At 34.3% G+C, this 12017-nt stretch overlaps 2 protein-coding genes across 2 annotated transcripts in view; one reads left to right on the plus strand and one right to left on the minus strand.

The window, feature by feature from the left end:
- LOC129218921 (uncharacterized) overlaps positions 1-6543 on the minus strand; it is a 40009-nt gene extending 33466 nt beyond the window's left edge. Inside the window, exons 1-2 of the mRNA XM_054853244.1 lie at positions 868-6543; positions 203-354 (exon numbers count right to left, since the gene is read on the minus strand). Coding sequence (XP_054709219.1) covers positions 203-354; positions 868-6543 — 5828 coding nt within the window. The remainder of the gene's footprint in view (positions 1-202; positions 355-867) is intronic.
- A 2270-nt stretch (positions 6544-8813) lies between these two features.
- Positions 8814-9347, plus strand: LOC129218930 (jerky protein homolog-like). Its single transcript, XM_054853253.1, has one exon. It carries the CDS (start codon positions 8814-8816, stop codon positions 9345-9347), a length of 534 nt encoding a protein of 177 aa, XP_054709228.1.
- Positions 9348-12017: the final 2670 nt, after the last annotated feature.

Below are 12017 nucleotides of genomic sequence, written 5' to 3' on the forward strand. Positions count from 1 at the left end.
TCATTTTTTGTTTTCTTTTCCTGATTTCAGTTGTACTGCTTTGTTCTAAATACTTCACAAGATGAAATACTGATAAAAATGTAAAATACATAATTGTGCAGAAAATACCCCCCCCCCCCCCCTTTTTTTAATAAATAAAATGAAAGAACAACAATGATAATATTAATAACAACAGCAATTAAAAAAATGAGAAGAACTGTACCAATTTTCAATTCGATCTTTTAATTCCATGAGCAAATTTTCATTCAAATGCTGTAATTGAGGTAGATGGTTAAATATCTGGCTCAGTATATCATCTGGTATAACAACTGAATTTCGTTGCTTGTTTGCACTATCCACAGCAGCTTTGAAATCCTGAAAAAAATACAAGATAGCTTCAGCAGACCCAATAGTTTTATCAAGGAAAAAGTTAATTGGGAAAAAAAAACGTTGAAAGAAAGAAGATTAGGAGAAAATTTTATAAAAACATAGGAAATAAATATTAAGCATTCAAAGAAAGAAAAAAAAGATTTAATTTTAGTTCATTTTTGGTAGAAAGGTTAACTATCGAATGTGCAAAAATGACAATTCTTTAAATCGATAATCACATCCAACCCAATTTTAGCTCTCAATTTCAATAAATCTGTTATATGAATTGTTTTCTGTAGCATATTATCCTTTCAGGTAATGATGAATTAAATTTCAACTAGTTTATCCAAAAAGAAATTAGTAAAAAAATCAATCAATTAAAAAACCACATACAACTTTAGAAATAACTTTCCAACTAACATTATCATTAAGTGTTGAAATCAATAAATTTTACAGTAAATGATGGTTTTAGCAGAAATAAACAAACTCAGGAGAGAAAAAAAAAAAAAAAAAACTCACCACATTTAATAATTTCAAAGCATCAACAAACACTTCCTCAGATGTCATTATTTCTTGAGCAACATAGAAAATTTTCTTCTGCTTCCTAGTCCGTGCAATTTCTGTTAGGCTTGATGATCCTTCTTGAGCCAACTCGCCTTCACTTTCATCAGAAGAAGACAAGGGCCACAAGTCGGAAGTGGAAGAACGAACACTGAGTGCGCTCTTCTCTCGCAGTTTGCTGTCTGAATCCTCCAAATTTTTTTCTGAACTTGCAGCAGACAAAGGAGGTGTGTTGCTATCGTCATCAAGCCCTTCACTCACAGACTTATGCCTATTTATTATAATCTTCAACTCATTTTGTAAATTTTGGGCAAGATTCAATAATTCATCAGTATCTTCTGATTCCTCTTCACGAGATTCAATTCCATGCGATAATGTTTCTAAAGAAGTTTGGACAGATTTTTCTGAACAATCTAGAGGAAGTGGAGAAGTTTCTTTATCCACCAATGGCAATGTTTCTGTACCTTGCTCTACATCTACATAAAATTTTGAAGTTTCACGAATTTTTTTCCCAGGATCTGATTTACGTCTCAAAGGAGCAGTTGGGTAGATGTGTGTCTTAATCTCAGCATCATCAGCTGCACTCCAATTCATCATTTCCCAAGGTTCTTCCTCAGGCTCATGTTGATCATACCAACTTGATTGAGATTTAGTTCTTGGATTTCTTCTCTTATGAGGAAGAGGAGCTACATTTTGCTCAGGTAACTCAGTTGACAGCTCAAGAATTTCATTTCCACATTCATCTAGCTTCGGATTGCAATGAACTTCAGCCAGAACTGGAAAAGCAACATTTGCATTTTCATCATATTTAGGATCAGAAAGCTGCTTCAATCTCCTGTCTGGCTTTAAAGGTTCACTTGATGAACGCTGAAGTTTGGATTCTAAGTCATGCTTAAATGAACTAATTTTCTGAATTTTTTCATCACCATGAAGACTGAGAAACCTGTGTTTTTCAGTTCTTTTCTTCCTAGGGGGCCTCAAACTTGAGCTGTCAAAATGCAGATCACGCTGAAGAGATTTAGAAACGTCCTCAGTTTCAGGATGTTCTTCACTGTTATTAATAGAAGAAAAATGTCTACTTTCCGCTTCTGTAGAAAATTTTGATTCTTTGACTTCTTGCTTAACTTTGTCATCTGTTTCTTTGTCTTTTTTCATGGACTTCCTATCAAGGGACCGGAATCTACGAGGTGGTGGGGGTGGAGCAGGCAATGGACGAGATGAAACATTTTCTGCACTTGATAGACCAGGCTCATTGTTAATTGAAATATTTGATGGGGATTTTTTAACTTCTTTATTGATTTTTGTGTATAAAGATTTTAATTCATTTGCTTTAGAAGACTTGTCTGCATTCAGAAAAGACACCTTTTTTTCTTCATCAACATCAGATAAGGATTGACTTCTTCGAAGTCTTGAATCTACTGATTTTTCAAGAGGAACTATTTCAACAGTTCTAGACCGTATTCTACGAGTTCTAGGAGGTGGCTTTGGTACTTCAGCTTTGAGGTCAAAGTGACTTGTGACTTTTTTCGATACTTCTGGCAATGAAGATTCTTGTTCATTAGCAACAAAAGAACTAATTTTAACATCTTGAGCAGTCTCAGTTGAAATAACATTATTCTCAAGATCTACTCCTGATACATCAAAAGTAACCGGACTCTCAGAAGCTAAATGTGTTGTTTCGTAAGAAGTTGAGGGAATATTGACCATTACATCATGAGCTTGACCATCTATCTCATTTTGTCTTACTTCTACATTATATAATTTTAACCTATCGTCAATGTTATTTGCATTATCATCAACATTTTTTTCAGAACTTTGAGTAAGAATTGGATCAGTTGACTTACTAAAATTTAAATCAGCAGAAGTAGGTGGTGGTGGCCTTGGAGGACATTTAGCTAAGGCACTTTTGCTAGGAGGTGGTGGTCTTGGTGGAGAAATAGTTCTCTTTTCTTTGTTAATTTTTGATGCCATAGACATGCCATCACGCTTTGGTTTTTGAGGTGGAGAGGGTTTGTATTCTCTCACAACTTGCTTAGAATCTTCTTTACGAATTGATATTATAGGTGGAGGTGGCCTTTGAGGAGATATTTTTCTAGACATTACTGAAGTCACATCATTAGTATTCTCTGTAAAATCTGGAGGAGATGACTTAGAGGCAGAAAGAGGAGAGTGTACTGCAGATGGTATATGTTTTAAGGATTCATTTTTCAAGACAGTATCAAATTTTCTATCTTTTAGTGTCTTTCCTTGACTATCTTTGGATTTGACTTGGCGTAAGCTTAAGAAGTGAGTCTCTTTCACATCAGCTACCATAAGAGGTCGTTTCTGAGTAGCAACCGATTCTTTCGAAAATTTTGTTTGCAGTCTAGGAGAAAGAGATAATCCATTTATACATGGAGACACTGGTTTATTTTCTTGAGGTGACATTGAAGAAGTGAAAGGAGACTTTGGTTTGGGTGTCAAAACTGGCTTAGGCGGCAGAGGAGGTGGGACTTTTTTCACACCACTTTGGCCAGTACTGAGTGCTCTTGGTTTTACTTCAGGCACAAATTGTTTTTTGGTTACTTTTTCTTTTTCACTGCTAAATATTTTAATTAATGGCTGCTTTTTGGAATCTTTTAATTTAGAGGTGGAATTTAAAGATGGTGTACTTTTTGCAGCAGCAACATTGGAAGTTGATAGGTTCCTTACACAAGATTCAGCATCTGTTAGGCTTATTGTCTCCATCAGAGCATCAGAATAAGTTTCATCCTTCAAGGTCACTGTGTCAGCAGTATAATAACTAGTCATACCACTACAAGTACTAGGAACACTAAAAGTATCAAATTTATTGTCAAATTTATATCTATTAATTAATTCATAATCCATAATGTAATCAAAATTCTCAACATCTTTGTAATCACATGATGACTCAGTCTCATCATCAGCAAATCTAATACCGTCAAAACCTACAGGAATGTTATCACCAATACTGTGACTTTTGCACTGCAGCTCTTGAAGTCGCTTTGAAACAGATGCCGCACGAGCTTTTGCAATAGCTTCAGCCGATGGCTTTGGAGGTTTTTGAGGTGGTGTTTTTGTCTGATCAGAAACTATTTCCAAAGCCTTATCTCTTAATAAGACAGCTATCCTCAAACAACAAGTATCGTACAAAGTCTCAGGAGTGCTAGACTCAAGGTTTGCTTTCTGTTTGGAATTTTTTGCACCATCAGAAGGCAGAGTAGCTGCAGAGGTAGAGGGGGAAACTTTCGGCCTGACATATTTATCCTGAGAAGGTATTGAATGAGACAAAGGTTTATAGGTGCCCGGGAGTTCATCTGATTGTCTTTGTTCACAGTTTTGTAAATCATATTCTTGAAATTTAGAATTGTCAATTTTTGACACTTCTTTCTTCTTTACTTCTTTCGAACTCATTACTTTATCTTTCATGGCAAGGATGTTTTCTCCAATTGTGCTTAAGACAGAATGTTTAGTCTCAACTGCAGCAGATGGTTCCTGAATTTGAATCTGTGGAACACTTTTTATTTCAACTTTCTGGGGTTGTTCAGAAGACTTTGGAACTGATTTGGTAGTTGGATCAGGAACTTTTGCATGACTAACTAATTCAGTTGTCTTTGAACTTTGAGATTCAATTTTTCTGATAGCAGTAGCATTAATAGATTCAGATCCTTCCAATGGAATTTCTGAACTATTTCTTGGGGCAGCTTCAGAGTGTTTTGTAACTTTTGGTTTCGAATCCTTAAAACGAAAAGAATCAAAAAGTTTCTTCACACTTTGGTGACTATCTTTGTGCTTTTCTTCAGAATGTTTTGAAGAACCTGCTTGATTTGGAGCACCAGCACTACAGGATTGTGTAACTGATGTGTCAACAAAGTCATAAATATGTTCATCTTTATCAAAAGAAACATGAGGTTGACTAGACACTTTAGTAATACCTTTGTGACTAAAATCAAAGAAATTTTTAACACTTCTTCCTGGCTCTTTCTCAGAAGTAGTTTCTTTAAAAGATTGAGAGCGTTTTATTCCACCATGCTTTGAATCAACTCTTTCTTTTGTATCTTTATTTTCAGGAGTTTCATGTTTGAAAGACTCAAAAAAATTTTTGACACCATGCTTTTCTTTATGCACCTTATCTCCTTGCTCTGGATCTTTAACTAATTCTGTATTTTTTTGTTCCGGATGTGCTTCATGTTTAAATGAATCAAAAAACTTCTTTACCCCATGTAAAGTTTCTTTTTCTTTCTTTTCACTTACTATAGCAGGCTTAGGAAAATCAATAATTTCAACTGCTTTGTCCCCTTCCTGAGTGATAGCAACGGAGATGCCATGCTCATTGCTCTTACTAACTTTGCTAGCATCATATTCTTGAGAATATTCTGCTTCCTTCCCTTGCTGAAAGGATACTTTCATGTCGTTGTCCTTTTCTTTTTTAACCATTTTGTCGGAGGGTACTGAGGCTTCAGGGCTTCTATTAGAATCATGCTCCTCATGTTTCAGTGAATCAAAGAACTTTTTCACAGCAGACAAATTATCTTTTTGCTTTTTATCACAAGTTTCCGAAGTTTTGGGTATACTTGAACAAGCTGTATTTTGCTCTTCATGCTTAAAGGAATCAAAGAACTTTTTCATTCCATGTACACTATCTTTCTGTTTATCTTCAAGAGGTTTTGGTGATTCTGGAACATTTTGATCTTTTACTGTTTCATGTTTGAAAGAGTCAAAAAACTTTTTAACTCCATGAGTAGAATTTTTACCAGAAGCTTTTGATTCCCCCTCAGTTTTCGTTTTATCTGGGATTGTATCTATTTCTTGATTTGAAAAGAATTTTACTTGTTTGGGAGATTCTACAACACATTTCATACTCGTAGCTACTTCTTGCTCATTATGAAAAACAGCTGTTTTTGGTTTTTCTTTTTGCTCTTTTTCATGACGAAAATTATCTAGAAATTTATTGACAATTGTTTTATCTTCAATATTTTTCATTTCATTATTTATTTCATCCAAATTTTTTGACTTCCTTTTTTCAAGATCACTACTTTCATGTACAAATGAATCAAAGAAATTTTTTAATCCATGCTTTGATTCCTTACTGTGCGTTTTATGCACTGTTTCCATGTCTGAAGACTGAACTGTTTCATCTTGCAAAGTAGGAACGTGTTTCTGGTTTGCAGCATCATGTTTAAAAGAATCAAAAAAATGTTTCACGTTATCTTTGATGTCTTTATGATCCTTGTTGACCACTTTTGAATCTTTGCTTGGGTTATTCTTCTCATTTACTTCACAGTCAGGCTTGGAAAAACCAAATAAGTTTTTCAAACCATGCTTTTCTTTATGTTCTTCTTTGGCTGACTCACATGCTAGAGCATCTTTGTTTAGCTGTTCAGATTTATCTTTTGTTTCATGAGTTGTATCTTGTTTAAAAGAATCAAAGAATTTCTTAACACCATGCATTCCATCTTTCTTAGAATGTACTTTTTCATCCCCATGCATTTCATCTTTCTTAGAATGAGCGTGTTCATCCCCATGCATTCCATCTTTCTTTGAGTGAGCCTTTTCATCCTTCTGAGAAGTCAAATGATCTTTTTTAACATGGTCATCATGAACCGATTTTGCTTCTTTAGATGAAGCATGCATTTTTGAAAAATTGGGAATCCAGGAAAAATTATTCACTTTTGATTTTTCATTATTTGTTATAAACTCTGTTTCTTCTTGCTCAACAACATCAAGAACAGATGTAGATTTTTCATCAGCAGGCCTGAACATAAAAAAACATAGAATCAAACAATTTATTCATGGTGTATAATTTAGAGAAAATTGGAAATCTATGATAATTTAACCTAAGTGTACTATATAAGCACTAACCACAATTGGATAACCATAAAAATGAAATTAAATGGACAGAAATTATAAAAGATAGAAATGCTTGTACTAAACTTGGCAGTGATCCTAATTTATTTGATTTTTTTAAAACATTCAGACATTTAAATGAAAAAAGAAATCAAAATTAAAAAAAAAATCTCACATGATAGATATTGAGAGGTCACCTTATGACCATTATGAGCTGCAAAGATATTCTCAACGTCTGTACAAGTGTATTTCAGGTAATGAAAATCAGAAATGCTCTTCAAAACTTAAGTCAAGTATTTTTCAAGCTTTGTATTTTGAATTAAAATTTAGTATTTTGAAATATAGAGGTAGAAAACAATTGGATTTTTAAAAATATTACAATGTCTATTATACTTATACATGTTTTAAACTAGTCAAACCTTGATATCTCGAACCTCCTTATCTCGAAATCCTTGATGTCTGGAAACAAAATTTTCCAGCATTTTCAATAGAACCCCCTATGTATTTTCCATAGTTATCTCGAAATTTATTTTTCGAAACCCTTGATATGTCGAAATGTTTTCACAGAAGCAAGTTTCAATTGTCGTTTTGCTTTGGCAGTTTTTGTAGTAAAACCAGTTCCAGGGACAATTGCTTAACGTTTTTCGTCCCTTTTCTTGGAAATTTTGTGAATAGGGGATTGGGGCAAGATAATGGGGGAGTGTTGGTATGAAGGAGGTGCTGTGTTTTCCCCAGAGTTTAGAATCTTTGTGCATTTCTCTCGAACATGTTGTCCATTTTGAGGAAAGGGGTTCAATTTTTCGTCCGTCAGTTTTCAAGCAAAAATGGAAAATGCATTCCTCACTTTCATCATTCAGTTTTTTTAACTCCTACAAAATGGCTGCTGAGAACTTTTTGAATGTGAGGTTACTGGTTAAAGATAAAATTAGAATTTTTAAATTTTTAGGTGAAAAACCAAGTTGAAATTGTTGTTCATTTCAAAATCTCATCCTGTGCACTTTCAACAATTAGAAAATTTCAAATCTAGTGAAATATTGAAGACTACTTTATTGATCGTAATTCGAAGTGGTCCGATAGTACATATATAAATGAATACAGCGTACGTGTGTGTAAATGTGAGAGTTATTAGTGTAATTTTTTAAAAACATTGATAACTCGAAAACTCAATATCTCGAAAAATTTTCCCATCCCAAGAGATTCGAGATATCAAGGTTGTACTGTATTACATTTAACTTTCTTTTTTTTTTTTAAATTCAAGTTGCAAAACATTCTATATGTTAAAAACCGAAATAGTACTGCCTTCACTGCCATTTTCCATTGCATCTTTAGAAAGTAAATTTTTTTATGGAACTGATTACTTTATTGTTTTTGCGTATTTGATGTCAGCAAAATGAATTAAGAATTTAGCTCCCTTAAAAAGTGTTAGGAGTATTTTCAAGACTTGAATAAAACTCTAGCTAGACTTCTAACTACAGTAAACTCCCGATTATCGGCGGTCGGATTATCTGCTGCTCGGATTATCCGCGGGTCTCTTCAATTTTTTTTCTTAACGGTGATGATTTACTGAATGTTGCAAAATGCACCAATTTTTACTTTGCAAGTGCATAATTTACTTTTCGAGATTCTTATTTCTTTTTTCTCCTTTCCATCATATCCAAATTCCAAAGTTAGCGAAACCAGACTAGTTGGAACCTGATTTATACACCTGCAGTCCTTAAGCAGTTTACACTCATTGTTCAATAAAAACCCCTTCTCTCCCCTTTACGATTTTTTTTTGTTCCGACCTCACTCATTCCAAGAAACTCCCCCCAGAATTCCAGCCCTATTCCAGGCAACCAATCAGTTGCATTCTGTTTTGGATTGACGTCATAACGAATCTCTTATCTCTGTTTGCTGGAGTCCTAATCAGTGTCAGTTAAACTGTTAGTCTGACTTGCTTGCCTTCAGTTGAAAACGGTTTGCAGAAATGAGCGAAAAAAAGAAAGAAAGTTGTCTTGTCTATCCAAGATAAGTTGGAAATAATTCAGAACGTCGCAAATGGTTCCACACAAAAACAAATGAGTTTACAGTATGGAATTGGAGAATCGACCGTAAGAGGAATCCTGCAACAAAAAGATAAACTGGCACAATTTGCCTCTGTAACGAACATTTCAACATTCATGAAAAAAAGAAAGACTATGAAAACCAGCACTTATGAAGAATTGGATGCGGCGTTACTCAAATGGGTGAACCAATTAAGAAGCAAAGGTACTCCCATATCCGGACCAATAATTGCTGCTAAAGCTAAGCAATTTTTTGAAAAGCTTCAAATTGAAGGGACATTTGATGCGTCTTCAGGATGGCTGTCAAGATTTAAAAATCGTCACGGTATTAGAGAAATCGGAGTTTACGGAGAAAAACTAAGTTCTGACAAAGAAGCTGCAGAAAACTTCAAGAAGGAATTTAAACAGTTTTTAATGAAAGAAAATCTTTCTTATGAACAGGTGTACAACGCAGACGAGTCTGGTCTTAATTGGAAGTGCCTACCAACTCGAACTTTGGCTTTTGAAAAAGAACGTCAAGCGCCACGTCATAAATCTAGTAAAGAATGATACACAATTATGACTTGCAGCAATGCAACTGGAAACCAAAAACTGAAACTCTTAGTGGTTGGGAAAGCAAAAAAACCAAGATCATGTAAAGGCACAAGAGCTGAAAATCTGCCCGTTCACTATTTCAATCAACAAAAAGCATGGATGAACCAAGATATATTCCAGAAATGGTTCAAAGAACATTTTATTCCTCAAGTGAGAGAGCATCTCAAGTCCCAAAACTTGCCGGAAAAAGCCGTATTGTTGATTGACAACGCCCCGTCTCATCCAGGGGGAAGTGTTTTAAACTCAGCAGACGGAAAATTTTTCGTAAAGTTTTTGCCACCTAACGTTACGGCACTTATCCAGCCCATGGACCAATGTGTAATTGCTGCTATGAAAAAAAACTATCGTACCAACCTTTTGTTAAAGAGGATTGAAGAGGGAAATGATCTTCAGAGTTTCTGGAAAGATTACACGATTCTTGACAGCATTTATGACATTAACAGTGCTTGGGAAGCTGTCAAAAAAACGACTTTAGTAAAATTGTGGAGAAAACTTTTACCAGAAGTTGAAATGCCCACAGAAATTTCACAGAAAGAAGTTACTGCAGCTGATTTGGCAGAATTGGCGAAATCTGTTCCCGGAGGAAAGGATATTGATGAAGAAAACATTATCGAATGGATGAATTGTGATTCTAGCGATCTCGGCTTCGAACATCTCACTGATGACGAGATCCTGTCTGGAGAAATTAGTGCAGTGAACGATGAGGATGAAGAAGACGGAGGAGCAGAGCAGCAGAACAAAGTCAGCCCCGAAGCAGCTCTCACTCACGTTGACGGACTGATTAAATATTTAGAGGAGCAGGATGACACATCACTTTGTGATAAGATGCTACTGAAAAAACTTCAATCACAAATTAAAAAGAATAGTTTTAAAATGAAAAAACAGAAACAACTAACCAACTATTTTGTAAAAATTTAAGGTAAATGTATACCTATAGTTATTAAATGTTTTTTAAACTGAGAAATGTGTGTTACTGTTCGTTTTTAGCTTTTGCATATATTTTTTACATTCAATGTTATCGTTTTTAGCTATAATTTGCATGTATATGTGAGTGTTATTCATATTTTTATAGCTATTATATACACTAGTATGGCTTTTTGCCTATTATTCGGATTATCCGCGGTTTTTGCTTATCCGCGGCTACCACGCCACCCTATTCCGTGGATAATCGGGAGTTTACTGTATATGAGCCCCAAAGCAGAATACTATTAAATTTGGGACATACACTGCAGAACAGATGCCTGAGCTGCAGAACAACTCTGTTCAAATGTGAGAGAAACCTGTGACAAATTTTCTGCAGAAATTCTACAGGTTTCTGTAGAATTTCTGCAGAAAACCTGCAGATTGTCTGCAGGTTTTCTGCAGATTGTCTTCAGACTCTCGCAGATTCCTTGCAAATATCGCACAAATAAAGATATAATTTTGCAGAAATTCTGCACAATTTCTGCAGATTTCTTCAAGTTAGAGGAATATGTAAAATTCTCTTAAGTTACGCTTATTCGGTGGAAAGCTCATGCAAAATAATGAATTTGCTGAGTCATTTGCAGGAATTTTAGATTTACTTTGAACTTTTAGAAATCTGCAGATTTTGTGCAAAATTCAGATATTTGCAGAAATTTTACCATTTTTGTGGAATATCCTCTTTGACTGCGTTTACCTGTTTTATGTCTGTAAGCACCCTACAAGCATGAGATTTTCTCAGCTTTTGCCAGAATTCCAGTTTTTTATGTATGTTTTGTTTAGTCTTTCTCCTTGTTTTACTTTTTCAGGTTTCAGAGTCATCCTATATCTCTTATAATCCTGAATATGTTTTAATTATTCAGAAAGTTTTGAGATGTTTTACTATATGCTACTACAACTCGACTTACTTTAATTATTATTTTAAAAATATATTTTTTTGTTAACATTATTTAAATTGCTTGTTCATGCCATGAAAATTTAAAAAAAAAAAAAAGTGGTTTGACACCCAAGTTTAGATTTTTATAAAACTTTGTATCGTTGCTCTTTACGAAATATTTTTGGAGAATCTCAATCGGTTGAGGTTTAACAACCTGCAAAATGTTTTAGGATTTTATAGTTTTTATGATCAACTAATTTTGCAACTTCAGTGAAATCTTTAATTCATCTTTTTTGGTTCAAAGCTGTGATGTTTTCAGAAGTATTTAATTTCCACAGAAATGCATAGCAACAGTCAATTTTAAAAACTGCAAAAAGAAACAAAATCCCAGAATTTATACATTTTTATTGTGGTGAGTTTTGTTACAGGTTAAATGTCAGCTATTTCCTTAAACATATCCTAAATCATTTGATTAGTGCACCTGTTAAATTAGTCCATTTGTTTGTTGTGTGGAAGATTTTAAGCTCTGATGTTTTTTATAACTGAAATTTGAAGAATAATAGAATATTGTGCTTCTTTACTACGAGTAATAATAAAGCTAAAAGTCTTTCTATCCGGAGGATGTCTGGATCTCTGTGACGTGCATAGCACCTAGACCGTTCAGCCGATTTTCATGAAATTTGGTACAAAGTTAGTTTGTAGCATGGGGGTGTGCACCTCGAAGCAATTTTTCGAAAATTCAATGTGGTTCTTTTTCTATTCCAATTTTAAGAACAAAAATATCATAA

Source organism: Uloborus diversus, chromosome 1 (assembly GCF_026930045.1).
Source record: "Uloborus diversus isolate 005 chromosome 1, Udiv.v.3.1, whole genome shotgun sequence".
NCBI classification, from domain to species: domain Eukaryota; kingdom Metazoa; phylum Arthropoda; class Arachnida; order Araneae; family Uloboridae; genus Uloborus; species Uloborus diversus.